The sequence below is a fragment of the Pleurodeles waltl genome, chromosome 10, assembly GCF_031143425.1.
Source record: "Pleurodeles waltl isolate 20211129_DDA chromosome 10, aPleWal1.hap1.20221129, whole genome shotgun sequence".
In the NCBI taxonomy this organism is placed as follows: domain Eukaryota; kingdom Metazoa; phylum Chordata; class Amphibia; order Caudata; family Salamandridae; genus Pleurodeles; species Pleurodeles waltl.
Window position 1 is genome coordinate 74,271,881 of NC_090449.1, and position 13,738 is coordinate 74,285,618.

The following is a 13,738-nucleotide window of genomic DNA, read 5'->3' on the forward strand; positions in this document are numbered from 1 at the left end:
TTTATAATGGACCCTGATTGTGTTGTGGTTGATGGTAGTGCTATTCTGTATAAATGTGTGGGTAGGGTGGTGCTCTGGGATTTGTAGTCACGCCCAGAATTATATAGTCCACGCGGCTTTTACCGGCCCCCACCTTCTTTGAACCCACTCCAAGCGCTGGTTACAGGGAGCTACGTATGCGAGTTCAAGGTCCGGCAGCCTTTATTTTGGAGCCCTGTTTTGGCACAGGATCTATTCAGACTATGTTGGGTCTTATAACAATTCAATAAAACAATTTATAAAATTAATATGCTGCTCTGTACATGTACCTGTCCATCTCATCTGCCGTGCCTCAGGGTGTAGGAAAGTACCATCTTGCCTGGCAATGTACCCCCATATTTCACTGTATATATGTTGTTTTAGTCTATGTGTCACTGGGACCCTGCCAGGCAGGGCCCCAGTGCTCATAAGTATGTGCCATGTATGTGTTCCCTGTGTGATGCCTAACTGTCTCACTGAGCCTCTGCTAACCAGAACCTCAGTGGTTATGCTCTCTCTGCTTTCCAAATTTGTCACTAACAAGCTAGTGACTAAATTTACCAATTCACATTGGCATACTGGTACACCCATATAATTCTCTACTGTATGGTACTGAGGTACCCAGGGCATTGGGGTTCCAGGAGATCCCTTTGGGCTGCAGCATTTCTTTTGCCACCCATAGGGAGCTCTGACAATTCTTACACAGGCCTGCCACTGCAGCCTGAGTGAAATAACGTCCACGTTATTTCACAGCCATTTACCGCTGCACTTAAGTAACTTGTTAGTCACCTATATGTCTAACCTTACTATGTCTAAAGTTACTTAGAGTGTGGGCACCCTGGCACTAGCCAAGGTGCCCCCACATCGTTCAGGGCAAATTCCCCGGACTTTGTGAGTGCGGGGACACCATTACACGCGTGCACTATACATAGGTCACTACCTATGTATAGCGTCACAATGGTAACTCCGAAAATGGCCATGTAACATGTCTAAGATCATGGAATTGTCACTCCAATACCATTCTGGTATTGTGGGGACAATTCCATGATCCTCCAGGTCTCTAGAACAGTACCCGGGTACTGCCAAACTGCCTTTCCGGGGTCTCCATTGCAGCTGCTGCTGCTGCCAACCCCTCAGACAGGTTTCTGCCCTCCTGGGGTCCAGGCAGCCCTGGCCCAGGAAGGCAGAACAAAGGATTTCCTCTTTGGAAATAGGTGTGAAGGCTGGGGAGGAGTAGCCTCCATCAGCCTCTGGAAATGCTTTGATGGGCACAGATGGTGGCCTTCTCTGCATAAGCCAGTCTACACCGGTTCAGGGATCCCCCAGCCCTGCTCTGGCGTGAAACTGGACAAAGGAAAGGGGAGTGACCACTCCCCTGACCAGTACCTCACAGGGGAGGTGCCCAGAGCTCCCCCAGTGTGTCCCAGACCTCTGCCATCTTGGAAACAGAGGTGTTGGGGGCACACTGGACTGCTCTGAGTGGCCAGTGCCAGCAGGTGACGTCAGAGGATCCTTCTGATAGGCTCTTACCTCTCTTGGTAGCCAATCCTCCTACCTTGGTAGCCAAACCTCCTTTTCTGGCTATTTAGGGTCTCTGCTTTGGGGAATTCATCAGATAACGAATGCAAGAGTTCACCAGAGTTCCTCTGCATCTCCCTCTTCACCTTCTACCAAAGGATCGACCGCTGACTGCTCAGAACGCCTACAAAACTGCAACAAAGTAGCCAGACGACTACGAGCAACATTGTAGCGCCTCAACCTGCCGGCTTTCTCAACTGTTTCCAGGTGGTGCATGCTCTGGGGGTAGCCTGCCTTCACCCTGCACCAGAAGCTCCGAAGAAATCTCCTGTGGGTCGACGGAATCTTCCCCCTGCTAATGCAGGCACCAAAAGACTGCATCACTGGTCCTCTGGGTCCCCTCTCATCCTGACGAGTGTGGTCCCTGGAACTCAGCAACTCTGTCCAAGTGACTCCCACAGTCCAGTGACTCTCCAGTCCAAGTTTGGTGGAGGTAAGTCCTTGCCTCCCCACGCTAGACTGCATTGCTGGGTACCCTGTGATTTGCAGCTGCTCTGGCTCCTGTGCACTCTTCCAGGATTTCCTTCATGCAAAACCAAGCTTGGGTCCCCAACACTCCTTCTTGCAGTGCACAACCTTCTGAGTTGTCCTCCGGCATCGTGGGACTCCCTTTTGTGACTTTGCATGGACTCTGGTTCACTTTCCTTCCAAGTGCCCTTTCTGGTACTTTTGCGGGTGCTGCCTGCTTCTGTGAGGGCTCCCTGAGTTGCTGGGTGCCCCCTCTGTCTCCTCCTCCAAGTGGCGACATCCTGGTCCCTCCTGGACCACAGCAGCACCCAAAAACCTCTGCCACAACCCTTGCAGCTAGCAAGGCTTGTTTGCAGTCTTTCTGCATGGGAACACCTCTGCAAGCTTCATCGCAATGTGGGACATCCATCCTTCAAAGGAGAAGTTCCTAGTCCTCTTCTTTCTTGCAGAACTCCAAGCTTCTTCCAACAGGTGGCAGCTTCCTTGCACCTTCAGCTGGCATTTCCTCGGCTCCTTCCCACTCTCGACACTGTCGCGCCTATTGGACTTGGTCCCCTTGTCTTACAGGTACTCAGGTCCAGAAATCCACTGTTGTTGCATTGCTGGTGTTTGTTCTTCCTGCAGAATCCCCCTATCACGACTTCTGTGCTCTCTGGGGGTAGTAGGTGCACTTTACACCTACCTTTCAGGGTCTTGGGGTGGGTTATTTTTCTAACCCTCGCTGTTTTCTTACAGTCCCAGCGATCCTCTACAAGCTCACATAGGTTTGGGGTCCATTCGTAGTTCGCATTCCACTTTTGAAGTATATGGTTTGTGTTGCCCCTATATCTATCTGCTCCTATTGCAATCTATTGTAATTCTACACTGTTTGCATTACTTTTCTTGCTATTACTTACCTAAGTTTGGTTTGTGTACATATATCTTGTGTATATAAATTATCCTTATACTGAGGGTACTCACTGAGATACTTTTGGCATATTGTCATAAAAATAAAGTACCTTTATGTTTAGTATATCTGTGTATTGTGTTTGCTTATGATATTGTGCATATGACACCAGTGGTATAGTGGGAGCTTTACATGTCTCCAAGTTCAGCCTAAGCCGCTTTGCCATAGCTACCTTCTATCAGCCTAAGCTGCTAGAAACGCCTCTTCTACACTCTAATGAGGGATAACTGGACCTGGCCCAAGGTGTAAGTACCTCTGGTACCCATTACAAGCCAGGCCAGCCTCCTACATTGGTTGTGCAGCAGTGGGATAAGTACTTGTAACTACTTACCACTCCTACACAGGGTGCCTATAGTTTGTTGCAGGGGCTGGCACTGGAAAGTAACGTTTGGAACCAGGTGACTTACGTTGGCACTAACAGGCCACTGGGTGCCACGATGTAACTGCTTTGCTCACGTTGGTATGGGTGGCACTGGTGGTCAGTGGGTGGCAATTGTTCCACAGAGTGGCACCCTAGAGTACTATGCAGATTCAGTGAAACTACATGGCACTGGGTGTCTCCGGGTAAAATCGGGTGTCATTTATGGCCACTAAGTGCCACTAGTGGTCACAAGCTGGTACTACTGAAGGGTGGTGGACATAGGTTCCACTAGATGTCACGGATGCCCATAACTCGCTCTTCGTGGCACAGTTTTGGCTCCGGGAAGTCACCTGTTTTTCTTGGTAATGAAGTGGCAGTCCTTGGCACTGTACACCGCGGACCTGGCATTTCAGCGCCTTGCAGTTATGATGTTATGGAGGGGTTGGCTCATCTCTTATTTTCTGTTAGAAAATGGACCTGTGCGTGCGCTCATTTCCTCTCCGGCCCGCTGTCCGAGCCAGGAATCCCCCCAGCGTATCCAGCAGGAACTGCAGGAGACAGAAAAAAATCACACACAAAAAACTCTGCTGGAAAAGTTGAGGCAAAGAAGCAGCAGAACGGGAAGAGGGGGCACTGGGGGGGAACTGGAGGCAGAGGAGGCCGAGGGACGCCGGGCTGGGGGGCGACGGGACTAGGGGCCATGCCAGGCAGCAGCGGGTGAGAGATGCCTCCTGGAGCTGGGCAGCTGCCTGCACCGGGGGAACATGGCGCCCGCTCCCTGCCCTGGCTGCTGCCGCCGCTGCTCTGCCTGCTGCTGCTGCCGGGGGGCGCCCGGGGGTGCCAGCCGTGCCCGCTTAACTGCACCTGCGGCCTGGGGGGCGGATGCAGCCTCAACTGCTCGGGGGCGCTGCTGTCTGGGCTCCGCGGGGCCCTGGCTGAGGATCTGGAGGTGCCCTCCGAGGTCACACGACTGTGAGTACCAACGGGGTCTGTGTGTGTGTCGGGGGGGGGGGGGGGGGGGGGCTGGGATGGGCAGGGGGCACTTTTTAGAACGTGGTAAAGGGAAGTGTGGTCTCTGTCATTGAACATGGGTCGAGGATGTGGGTACCCATGTTTGGCGAGTTTGAGGGGACTCAGGTATTATGTAAGGACATGCCCCCCCACTTTCTTTCTCATGATCGGCACCGGGGAGAGGGCCCTCCGTGTCTGTTGTGGTCCCACCAGAGGGTTTCTGTGTCCCTGGGGTCAGACCTGGAGGTATCTCGGCCGCTGGGAATGTCCCACGCCGGGATCCGTTATCCATAGACCGGGCTCAGTGCACGTGAGACAGGGGCAGATGCACTTTACGAGCCTCAAGGTGACGCCAGTGAGGCACCTGGCTGTCACTCTCGCGGTCCGTAGTCACAAGGAAAGTGGGGCGCAGCCCCCCACCCCCCGAGTCCAACCACACAAACCTATAGGGCAACAGATCTCACCCAAGGGCTCTCGGGTTAAGGGTCGTATCCCACGGGATGAGGTGCAAAGTCCACTGCGAAATGTGGCTATGAGTTTTTCCTATTTTTTTTAACAGCTCCAAATTCATAACTTCACTGCGGCGATTTGCAAACATTGATGAAAGTAGTTTGTATATGATTAGATAATCTGTGCGTGTATTAAAGAATTGTCTGGCGATGGGGACCTAGTGGCGTTGTCAGAGCTGTCAGTGACCAAGTATTGCAGCCCGACCTGTCTGCCCGTCAGCCCTGCGGTGCCCTGGCAGAGATGTGCCAAGAGTCAGCATTGGGGAGGGATGCCGAGGCCACTGTTGCTGTGCATGGCAGAGATGTGTGCAGGAGTCAGCACTGGGGAGGGATACCGAGGCCACTGTTGCTGTGCATGGCAGAGATGTGCGAAGAGTCAGCATTGGGGCAGGGATGCCGAAGCCACTGTTGCTGTGCATGGCAGAGATGTGCGCAAGAGTCGGCATTGGGGAGTGTTGCCGAGGCCACTGTTGCTGTGCATGGCAGAGATGTGCGCAAGAGTCGGCATTGGGGAGGGATGCCGAGGCCACTGTTGCTGTGCATGGCAGAGATGTGCGCAAGAGTCGGCATTGGGGAGGGATGCCGAGGCCACTGTTGCTGTGCATGGCAGAGATGTGCGAAGAGTCGGCACTGGGGAGGGATGCCGAGGCCACTGTTGCTGTGCATGGCAGAGATGTGCGCAAGAGTCGGCATTGGGGAGTGTTGCCGAGGCCACTGTTGCTGTGCATGGCAGAGATGTGCGCAAGAGTCGGCATTGGGGAGGGATGCCGAGGCCACTGTTGCTGTGCATGGCAGAGATGTGCGCAAGAGTCGGCATTGGGGAGTGTTGCCGAGGCCACTGTTGCTGTGCATGGCAGAGATGTGCGCAAGAGTCGGCATTGGGGAGGGATGCCGAGGCCACTGTTGCTGTGCATGGCAGAGATGTGCGCAAGAGTCGGCATTGGGGAGGGATGCCGAGGCCACTGTTGCTGTGCATGGCAGAGATGTGCGAAGAGTCAGCACTGGGGAGGGATGCCGAGGCCACTGTTGCTGTGCATGGCAGAGATGTGCGCAAGAGTCGGCATTGGGGAGTGTTGCCGAGGCCACTGTTGCTGTGCATGGCAGAGATGTGCGCAAGAGTCGGCATTGGGGAGGGATGCCGAGGCCACTGTTGCTGTGCATGGCAGAGATGTGCGAAAGAGTCAGCACTGGAGAGGGATGCCGAGGCCACTGTTGCTGTGCATGGCAGAGCTGTGCGCAAGAGTCGGCATTGGAGTGGGATGCCGAGGCCAGAGATGTGCGCAAGAGTCAGCATTGGGGAGGGATACCGAGGCCAGAGATGTGCGCAAGAGTCAGCATTGGGGAGGGATGCCGAGGCCACTGTTGCTGTGCATGGCAGAGATGTGCGCAAGAGTCAGCATTGGGGATGGATGCCGAGGCCAGAGATGTGCGCAAGAGTCGGCATTGGGGAGGGATGCCGAGGCCACTGTTGCTGTGCATGGCAGACATGTGCGAAGAGTCAGCACTGGGGAGGGATGCCGAGGTCACTTTTGCTGTGCATGGCAGAGATGTGCGAAGTGTCAGCACTGGGGAGGGATGCCGAGGCCACTGTTGCTGTGCATGGAAGAGATGTGCGCAAGACTCAGTACAGGGACACTAGGGTTTGGTAAGCAATGAGGCACATCAGCAGAGCTCTTTGTTGACATTATCAAAAGTACACCAGGGATGGTTTCAGTTCAGCATTAGGGGACTATGGCAAAGCTATATTTACCAACACAGCTGTAACAAGAGTGGGTGCTGCTCAGCACTGAGGTGCGTCAGGTGGGCCACATCATACGGGTACCTGTAAATCTGTGGCAGGAGTTGTTGATGCTCAGCACTGAGGTGCATCAGCTGAGCCACATGTGGTACCTGTGAAACTGTGACAGGAGTTGGTGCCTCTCAGCATTGAGGTGCATCAGCTGAGCCACATGTAGCACCTGTGAATCTGGGGCACCTGTAAATCTGTGCCAGGGTTTGGTGTCGCTCAGCATGGCGGTTCATCAGCTGAGCCACGTGTGGGCATTTGTGGATCTGCGGTAGGAGTTTGTGCTGTTCAACATTGAGGTGCATCAGCTGAGCCACGTGTGGGCATTTGTGGTTCTATGACAGGAGTGGGAGCTGCTCTGCATTGAGGTGCATTCGTTGGATCACGTGTGGTACCTGTGAATTTGTGGTACATGTGGCACCAGTGAATCTTTGGCAGGGGTTGATGTCGCTCAGCATTGAGGTGCATCAGCTGAGACACGTGTGGGCACCTGTTAATCTGTGGCACGTTGCACCTGTGGCGGGAGCTGTTGCTGCTGGGCATTGAGCAGCTCAGACATGTGTGGATATCAGCGGGGAATAGATAGTGTCGCTCCCGCTCAGCCGTGAGGTGCATTGGCGGAGCTGTTTGTAGACTCCCGGTACAAGAACAGCAGAGGGTACTACATAGAGGTGGATGAGCCACTGAAAACTGGAGCCTCAGTTTACCGTCCTGTGAGTTTGGGCACATCGTTTATTCTTGTGATAAAAATGAACGTGCGCCTAGTGCCAGTGTTGAAGTCAGAATGAATGAATATATTTCGTATTGGTTTTGGACGGCTTATGTTTCCTTTAACGGTGTGATTCCTGGCAAATCACTTCTTCAGGAGTCCTTTTTGAGACTACAATAATCTGGGCACTAAAGGGTTTCCATGACAACTGTCTAGCCTTTAGTTCTCTAGTGGGTCAGTTTTAAAATCTGTCAGTTTTAATATGTGCTTCTCTGTGCAGTGCTGGCATATGTCGTTTTAATGTCCAAGCTTCCACGTGTTAACAAATAGACTTGTTTGACTTGTGATGAGGTTTTATAATATGTTACGTGATGTTTGCTTTATAATTTACATAGAGAACATTTTCAGGGCTCGGCTCGTGCACGGGCCCTAAGAGCTGTTTCTATTAATGTGCTGCTTCGCCCCCTCTGGAGTTGCAGCGCAGCCTTGATGTGCATTTGCAGAGCTGCGTGTTGACCCCTGGCACCGATCAGCAGGGGCCTTGCATCTTGGCACCAGGTGCCTTGGCAGAGCCGAGGCCTGCGCTGGAAGAGAAGCGATGCTGCGAGCCCGGAATCTGAATCGCCTTTGCTGGTTACGTAAGACCGGGTAAAGCGGATTCTTCCATAGGCGGCTTAGTCTGCGCTTTAATATTTAAGAAACGGCTTGTAACGCTGGAGGTTGTGCGGGAATCTGAGCGGGGGGGAAACGTGGTGTTTACCAACAGGCGCAGCGGTGAGGTCCAGGCGTGCGGAAGTCTATAGCTGCCGCAAGTAGTCACGCTTCATGCGTGATTCACAGACGGCGGTCTTCAGCCGGCCACCACGGAGCAGGCATTAATGCCCAGAGGCGCTATGCTGGGCCAGCCACCATGGAGAAGACATTAATGCCCAGAGGCGCTATGCTGGGTACAACCCACCCTTCTACAAATTACCCATAATAATAACATTACATATCTCGGACCAGTGGCGTAACTAAGACCCCCTCAGACGGGGGAGGGGGGGCGTTCTGAGCTCCAAGCCACTCCCCCCCCCTCCCCCCCCTCAGCACAGTGCTCTGGTCTGTGAGCTCCTGAGTGAGAACGAGGGAGGCCCCCTCTACTACTGTGCAGGGGGTGCCCTCAAGTTTCGTTGCGCCGCTCATAACTCCATCTGCCACGATGGACAATTTTCCGAGGCACATTGTAGCTCATATACTGGGAGTGAACGGCATTCGCAAGCGCATTGGAGTCGTTTTCAGACGCATGTTCCCCTTTAGTAAACACACGTAGTCACGAATACATGTGATGAAATAAAAATGCATTACTATTAACCTAACCCAGTATTTTCCAACTACTTTTTCAAGATATACTTCGCTTTCCCCCGCCATACTCTGCACGGGAATTTTGCACTGTGCTGTTACCTTTATGTATTTATAGTTGGTGTTTATTCCCAAAACATTACAAGGAGGCTTTCGTTTGCCTGGCTGAATTATCCGGTCTTAGGTTTGTGAATGTAAGGGGTTATCAGGGAGGGGGTCATACGGCTTAAAGTCAGTGCTTAATTTGAGCCGGTGAGGGCCGGCAGGTATTGTTCTGCCCCAAACATTTACTGCAAGCAAAAGACACATATGGGAAAGCTGCACGAGAGAGGGGGAGGGGCAGGGAGCGGCTGTAAATGGATTAAAGAGGCCGAGATGGCTTCAGGAATCGCTGCTCAGCATTAACTAACTCACACCTAACTGCGACAGCCACGATGTTCAGAGTGCTTTGAGCCCCCGCACGTTTTTGTTTACAAATTGAGCACTTCATAAAGTCGGTGCACGTTACTCAGAGCAGGCCTCTCCCGTACCGGAAATGCTGGTCATCACTGGAGGTACTCTATTTCTGTTTCCTCCCTCAGCTCTCTCCTTTTACCCCACCACTGAGATGCCACCAGACAAGCACGGAAAACGTTTTAGCAATTTTCGGTTGGAATTTGTGTTAGTAACAGACAGGCCTCTAAGTAGGCCGGGTCCTGCCGTTATTGGGCTCTCAGTTTTTGCCCTCATCCTCAGGGTGAAAAAAATCTTAACTCTGCAGCAGTGTCACCCTTAACTGCCTTTGATATAACTCTAGAGAGGCTCATTATAGTACTTTCACAGTCACAACATTTTAGAACATAAGCATTTTCAATATTATATACAACAGAGCCATTGTTGCTTATTTATTTTATCCAGCTAACAACCACTGACGAAGCCAATAGTTCTGGCTTGCTGTGAGTGTATAGTTGCTTGGTGCATTATATATTTGGGTGCAGTGACAGAAAGATGCAGCAAGAGACCGGTGAAGGGCACGATTTGCACACTTTTAGCGTACTTTTAAGCCAAGCCCTTAATTACATTGGCCACGCCCACTTGAGAGACCCCCCACTTTTTTCATCCCACTTAAAGCCCTGCTTACAGAAACCTCCTTCGGCTGACAGATTACTACTGCTGCGAGGTGGCCCTTGAACCCGGAGCCGCCCTCACAAAGCACGTATCCCATGCACATCTCCCTGAACAAAGTACTACACATTTGTTAGCACGCGGCCTCCGTGACGTCATCAAGGAAGAAAAAAGTCCGCGTTAAAAAATCAATCCGCCCCCGCAGAGCCATCCGCGCGTCGGGAGAATGTGCTCCCGCTGAGAGGTTTTCCTTTGAAAAATAACGGCTTCTAACGGCGCACTGTAGGAATCCGAGGAATGGTCTCGCGGGGGAGCAGATTTAAATATTTAGAAACGTGGCGAATGTCTTCTTTGTGCTGGCTGGCGCTGTGTCTTGGTTCGCTTTTCCTATTTTGTGGTCAAAACATAGAAGAATCTCCCAATGTACCTGTTAAGTAAATTTTTAATTGCCAGAATTAATAAAAAGCAGTATTGTTATGTGATGTAGTGAAGCGATATTATTTTATGTTCTCTAGTGTTTCGTGATACCGTGTTGTTAGGTTATATTATGTAATTATGCTATGTCATTTATGCTGCGTTATGGTATGACGTCTTATGTTATGTTGTAATGATATGCTACGTTATTTTGTCTTGTGTTGTTTTCCGTAATATTATGTCATGTAGTTAAGTAATGTTATCTTATGCTGTGCTATGGTATGAGATGTTATGTTATCTTTGCTGTGTTATGGTATGACATGTTATGTTATGCTGCAATGCTATGCTACATTCTGTTGTCCTGTGTTGTATTCCATAATGGTAAGCTACGTTATTTTGTCCTGTGTTGTTTTCCGTAATGTTATGTCGTAGTTAAGTAATCCTTTTTTATGCTGTGTTAAGGTATTACATGTTATGTTATGTTGTAATGGTATGCAACATTATGTTGTCGTGTGTTGTTTTCCATAATGTTATGTCATATAGTTACGTAATGTTATTTAATGCTGTGTTATGGTATGACATGTTATGTTGTAATGGTATGTTTCGTTATGTTGTTCTGTGCTGTATTCCATCATGTTATATCATGTAGTTAAGTAATGTTATTTTATGCTGTGTTTTGTTATGACATGTTATTTTGCAATGGTATGCTGCATTATGTTGTCCTGTGTTGTTTTCCGTAATGTTATGTCATGTAGTTAAGTAATGCACCCATTAATGGCATTACCTCCCATCCCTCCCTCGCCTTCCTTATTAACCATTGAGACATAGCAAGTAAAAACGGAAACAGACAACTGAGTTGCAACATCCAAAACTTTAATAAAGCCTCCAGATCAGATACAGAGACACCTCTATTCCCTCATAGAGGACAAAACAATATGGCCCAATACATTATCTAAACATTTCAACTCAGCAAGCAGTCTGTTAGGGTCGAACAAATGTAGTAGACCAGATTGCTACAATACAAATCTCCACAACTGAAGCTCCTTACAATGTAGCCACGGTAGCCGCCGTACCACACGTGGACCACCTCTGAATCCCCTGACAAGGGATTACACCTTTCAATTCATATGCCAACAAGTCCAGAGACCGGATCCACCTACTCAAAGTAGTAGTAGGAGGCTTCTCCCCTTTCTTAGCAGGACCAAAATTTATAAAGAGTCCCCTTTCCAGAATGACTTAACAACCTCCAGGTACTACAGCAAGGCCTGCCGCACATCCAAACAATGTAATCTGCGCTCCTCGGAGGAGGAAGCATCAGGACAAAAAGCAGGCAGGATCACTTCCTGGTTCGCATGGAAAGCAGAATTGAGCTTAGGGATGAAGGAGGGACCCGGAACCAGGACAACCCTATCCGGAAAAACCTTGCAGAAAGGTAACTTACAGGACAAAGTCCCCAACTCCCCTTAGCATCTGACAGATGTAATGACCACGCAAAAACACGTTTTAAATGCCAAAAGCTTCAAATCAACACCCTCAAGGGGCTAGAATGGAGACTCAGTCAAAATATCCAACACTAACTGGAGATTCCAACTAGGGAAAGACCAAACTGGCTTAGGAAACAAGTTCATCAACTCCCTCCAATTCGAAGACCTCCATGACTCCGGGAGAGGCCAAAACCCCTGAACCTCTCTGACCCTAGTCACGCCTGACCCGGAGAGACTGGTGTCTGTCATAACAATCACCATCACCGGAGGGGGCAAGGGAATCCCCTTGACCAGCTGCAACCCCCTTCTGCCACCACATCAGCTCCCTGCGGATCGGATGTGACATAGGTAGATGCTCCTAAAGACTGAGAGTACCAAGAGACCAATGGGAGAGAATCCAGTTGACCAGACAGTGCAGATGAAACATGGCCCAAGGAACCAGCAACACAGCTGATGCCTAATAGCCCTGCACCCTTAACCAATTCAGCCCCAGGTAGCCTTCTGAGCCATCAAAGTCAGCACCTGATCCTGCAGGCTGATCAGTCGTCTCTCTGACAATGTCACCAACCCTTTGAGAGTCATAAAGTGAGCCCCCATGAATACCAAGTCCTAAGAGGGGTCCGAATCTGACTTCACACAGTTTATCAAAAATCCGCGCTTCTGAGAGATCTGAAATAGTCTTGACATATGAACCTGCAACTGAGCGTCGCTTGGGGCCTGAACCAGGAGCTCGTCCAAATAAGGATACACAAACACCCCTTCTGCATAAAGGATTGCCATCAGAGGAGCCAGAACCTTTGTAAAAACTTAGGGTGAGGACTTGAGCCCAAAGGGAAGAGCACAGAACTGGAAATGTTTGTACCTTATCGCTAACCTTAGGAATTTTTGAGAGGGCAATGCGACAGGAACGTGCAGATAGGTATCCTGTAGATCCATGGATGCCCAAAAATCTCCCAGACCAATCAGTGGGATAATCACCTGAACAGTAAACATCCAGAAATGAACAGTTTTGATCGCAGAATTGACCCACTTCCGATCCAGTACAGGGCGAAAATCTCAGGACACTTTCCAAACTAGGAACAAGATGGAATAAGTTCCTTCTCCCCGTTCTGCCACCAAAACCCTGCAGATGGCCCCTTTCTGTAATAAGTCCGGACCCCATCTAGGAGGGCCTACAATTTGACCCCGGAAATCGGAACCGGCGTTGGCCGAACACCATTATCTGGAGGAACCTGATCAAACTCTATTACGTAGCCTTGTGCCACAATGTTCAGCACCCACTGGTCTGATACATCCTGCAGCCAAATGGGCAGGAAATGGTGCAGCCTCCCTCCAACTGGCAATGCTCCCCTGGCACACTATTTGTCAGGAGCCATTCTTGGAGGCCCCCTTCTGAGCCAGAACAGCACATTTTGGAGAAAAACAGGCCCCAAACCTTATTTTCCGAGAGGAAGAAGACTGGGACTCATACTTAGTGGGAGGACTTATGAGCCTTCTTCCAACCTTTTCCAGCCAAGGAACCCCATGAATAAGGCAAAGCATGTTTTCTTCCTTTTAAAGGCCTTCAAGATCATGGCCGACATTGGTCCCCAAAGAGCGCCTGACCATCGAACGAAATCCACATAACGGCGGCCTTTTTCCCAGGATCTACCTTCCATTGCCTCAACCACAGGGAACGTCTGGCAGCAATCAAGGCCTGAAGCCTTAGAAGGGGTGTGTATAATATCAGAGGAAATGTCAGCCAGCAATCTCGCCTGTTGTTCCATCACCGCCAATAAGTCAGAACACTCAGACCCCTTCTGAAACATCACAGCCAGTTTATCAAAGTCTCGCACCAATGATTAAGCAGAATACAAAGAGACAAGAATAGGCTTCAATGCCAAATTATCAGCCGCAAGTGCTTTCTTAAGACTAGGATCCACCTTCCGATCAATGGCAGCACCAGTACAGTCCTCCGGATTGACAGCCGTCTTCTCAATCAAAGTAGCCAAGCCGATTGTGGAAGAGCATCC

At 50.3% G+C, this 13,738-nt stretch overlaps 1 protein-coding gene across 1 annotated transcript in view; it reads left to right on the top strand.

Moving 5' to 3' along the window:
* The first annotated feature begins 3,941 nt into the window (after positions 1 to 3,941).
* The window catches only part of PKD1 (polycystin 1, transient receptor potential channel interacting), a 372,995-nt gene continuing 363,198 nt past the window's right edge, over positions 3,942 to 13,738 (top strand). The window contains exon 1 of the mRNA XM_069209747.1: positions 3,942 to 4,343. Coding sequence (XP_069065848.1) covers positions 4,096 to 4,343 — 248 coding nt within the window. The 5' untranslated portion in view covers positions 3,942 to 4,095. The remainder of the gene's footprint in view (positions 4,344 to 13,738) is intronic.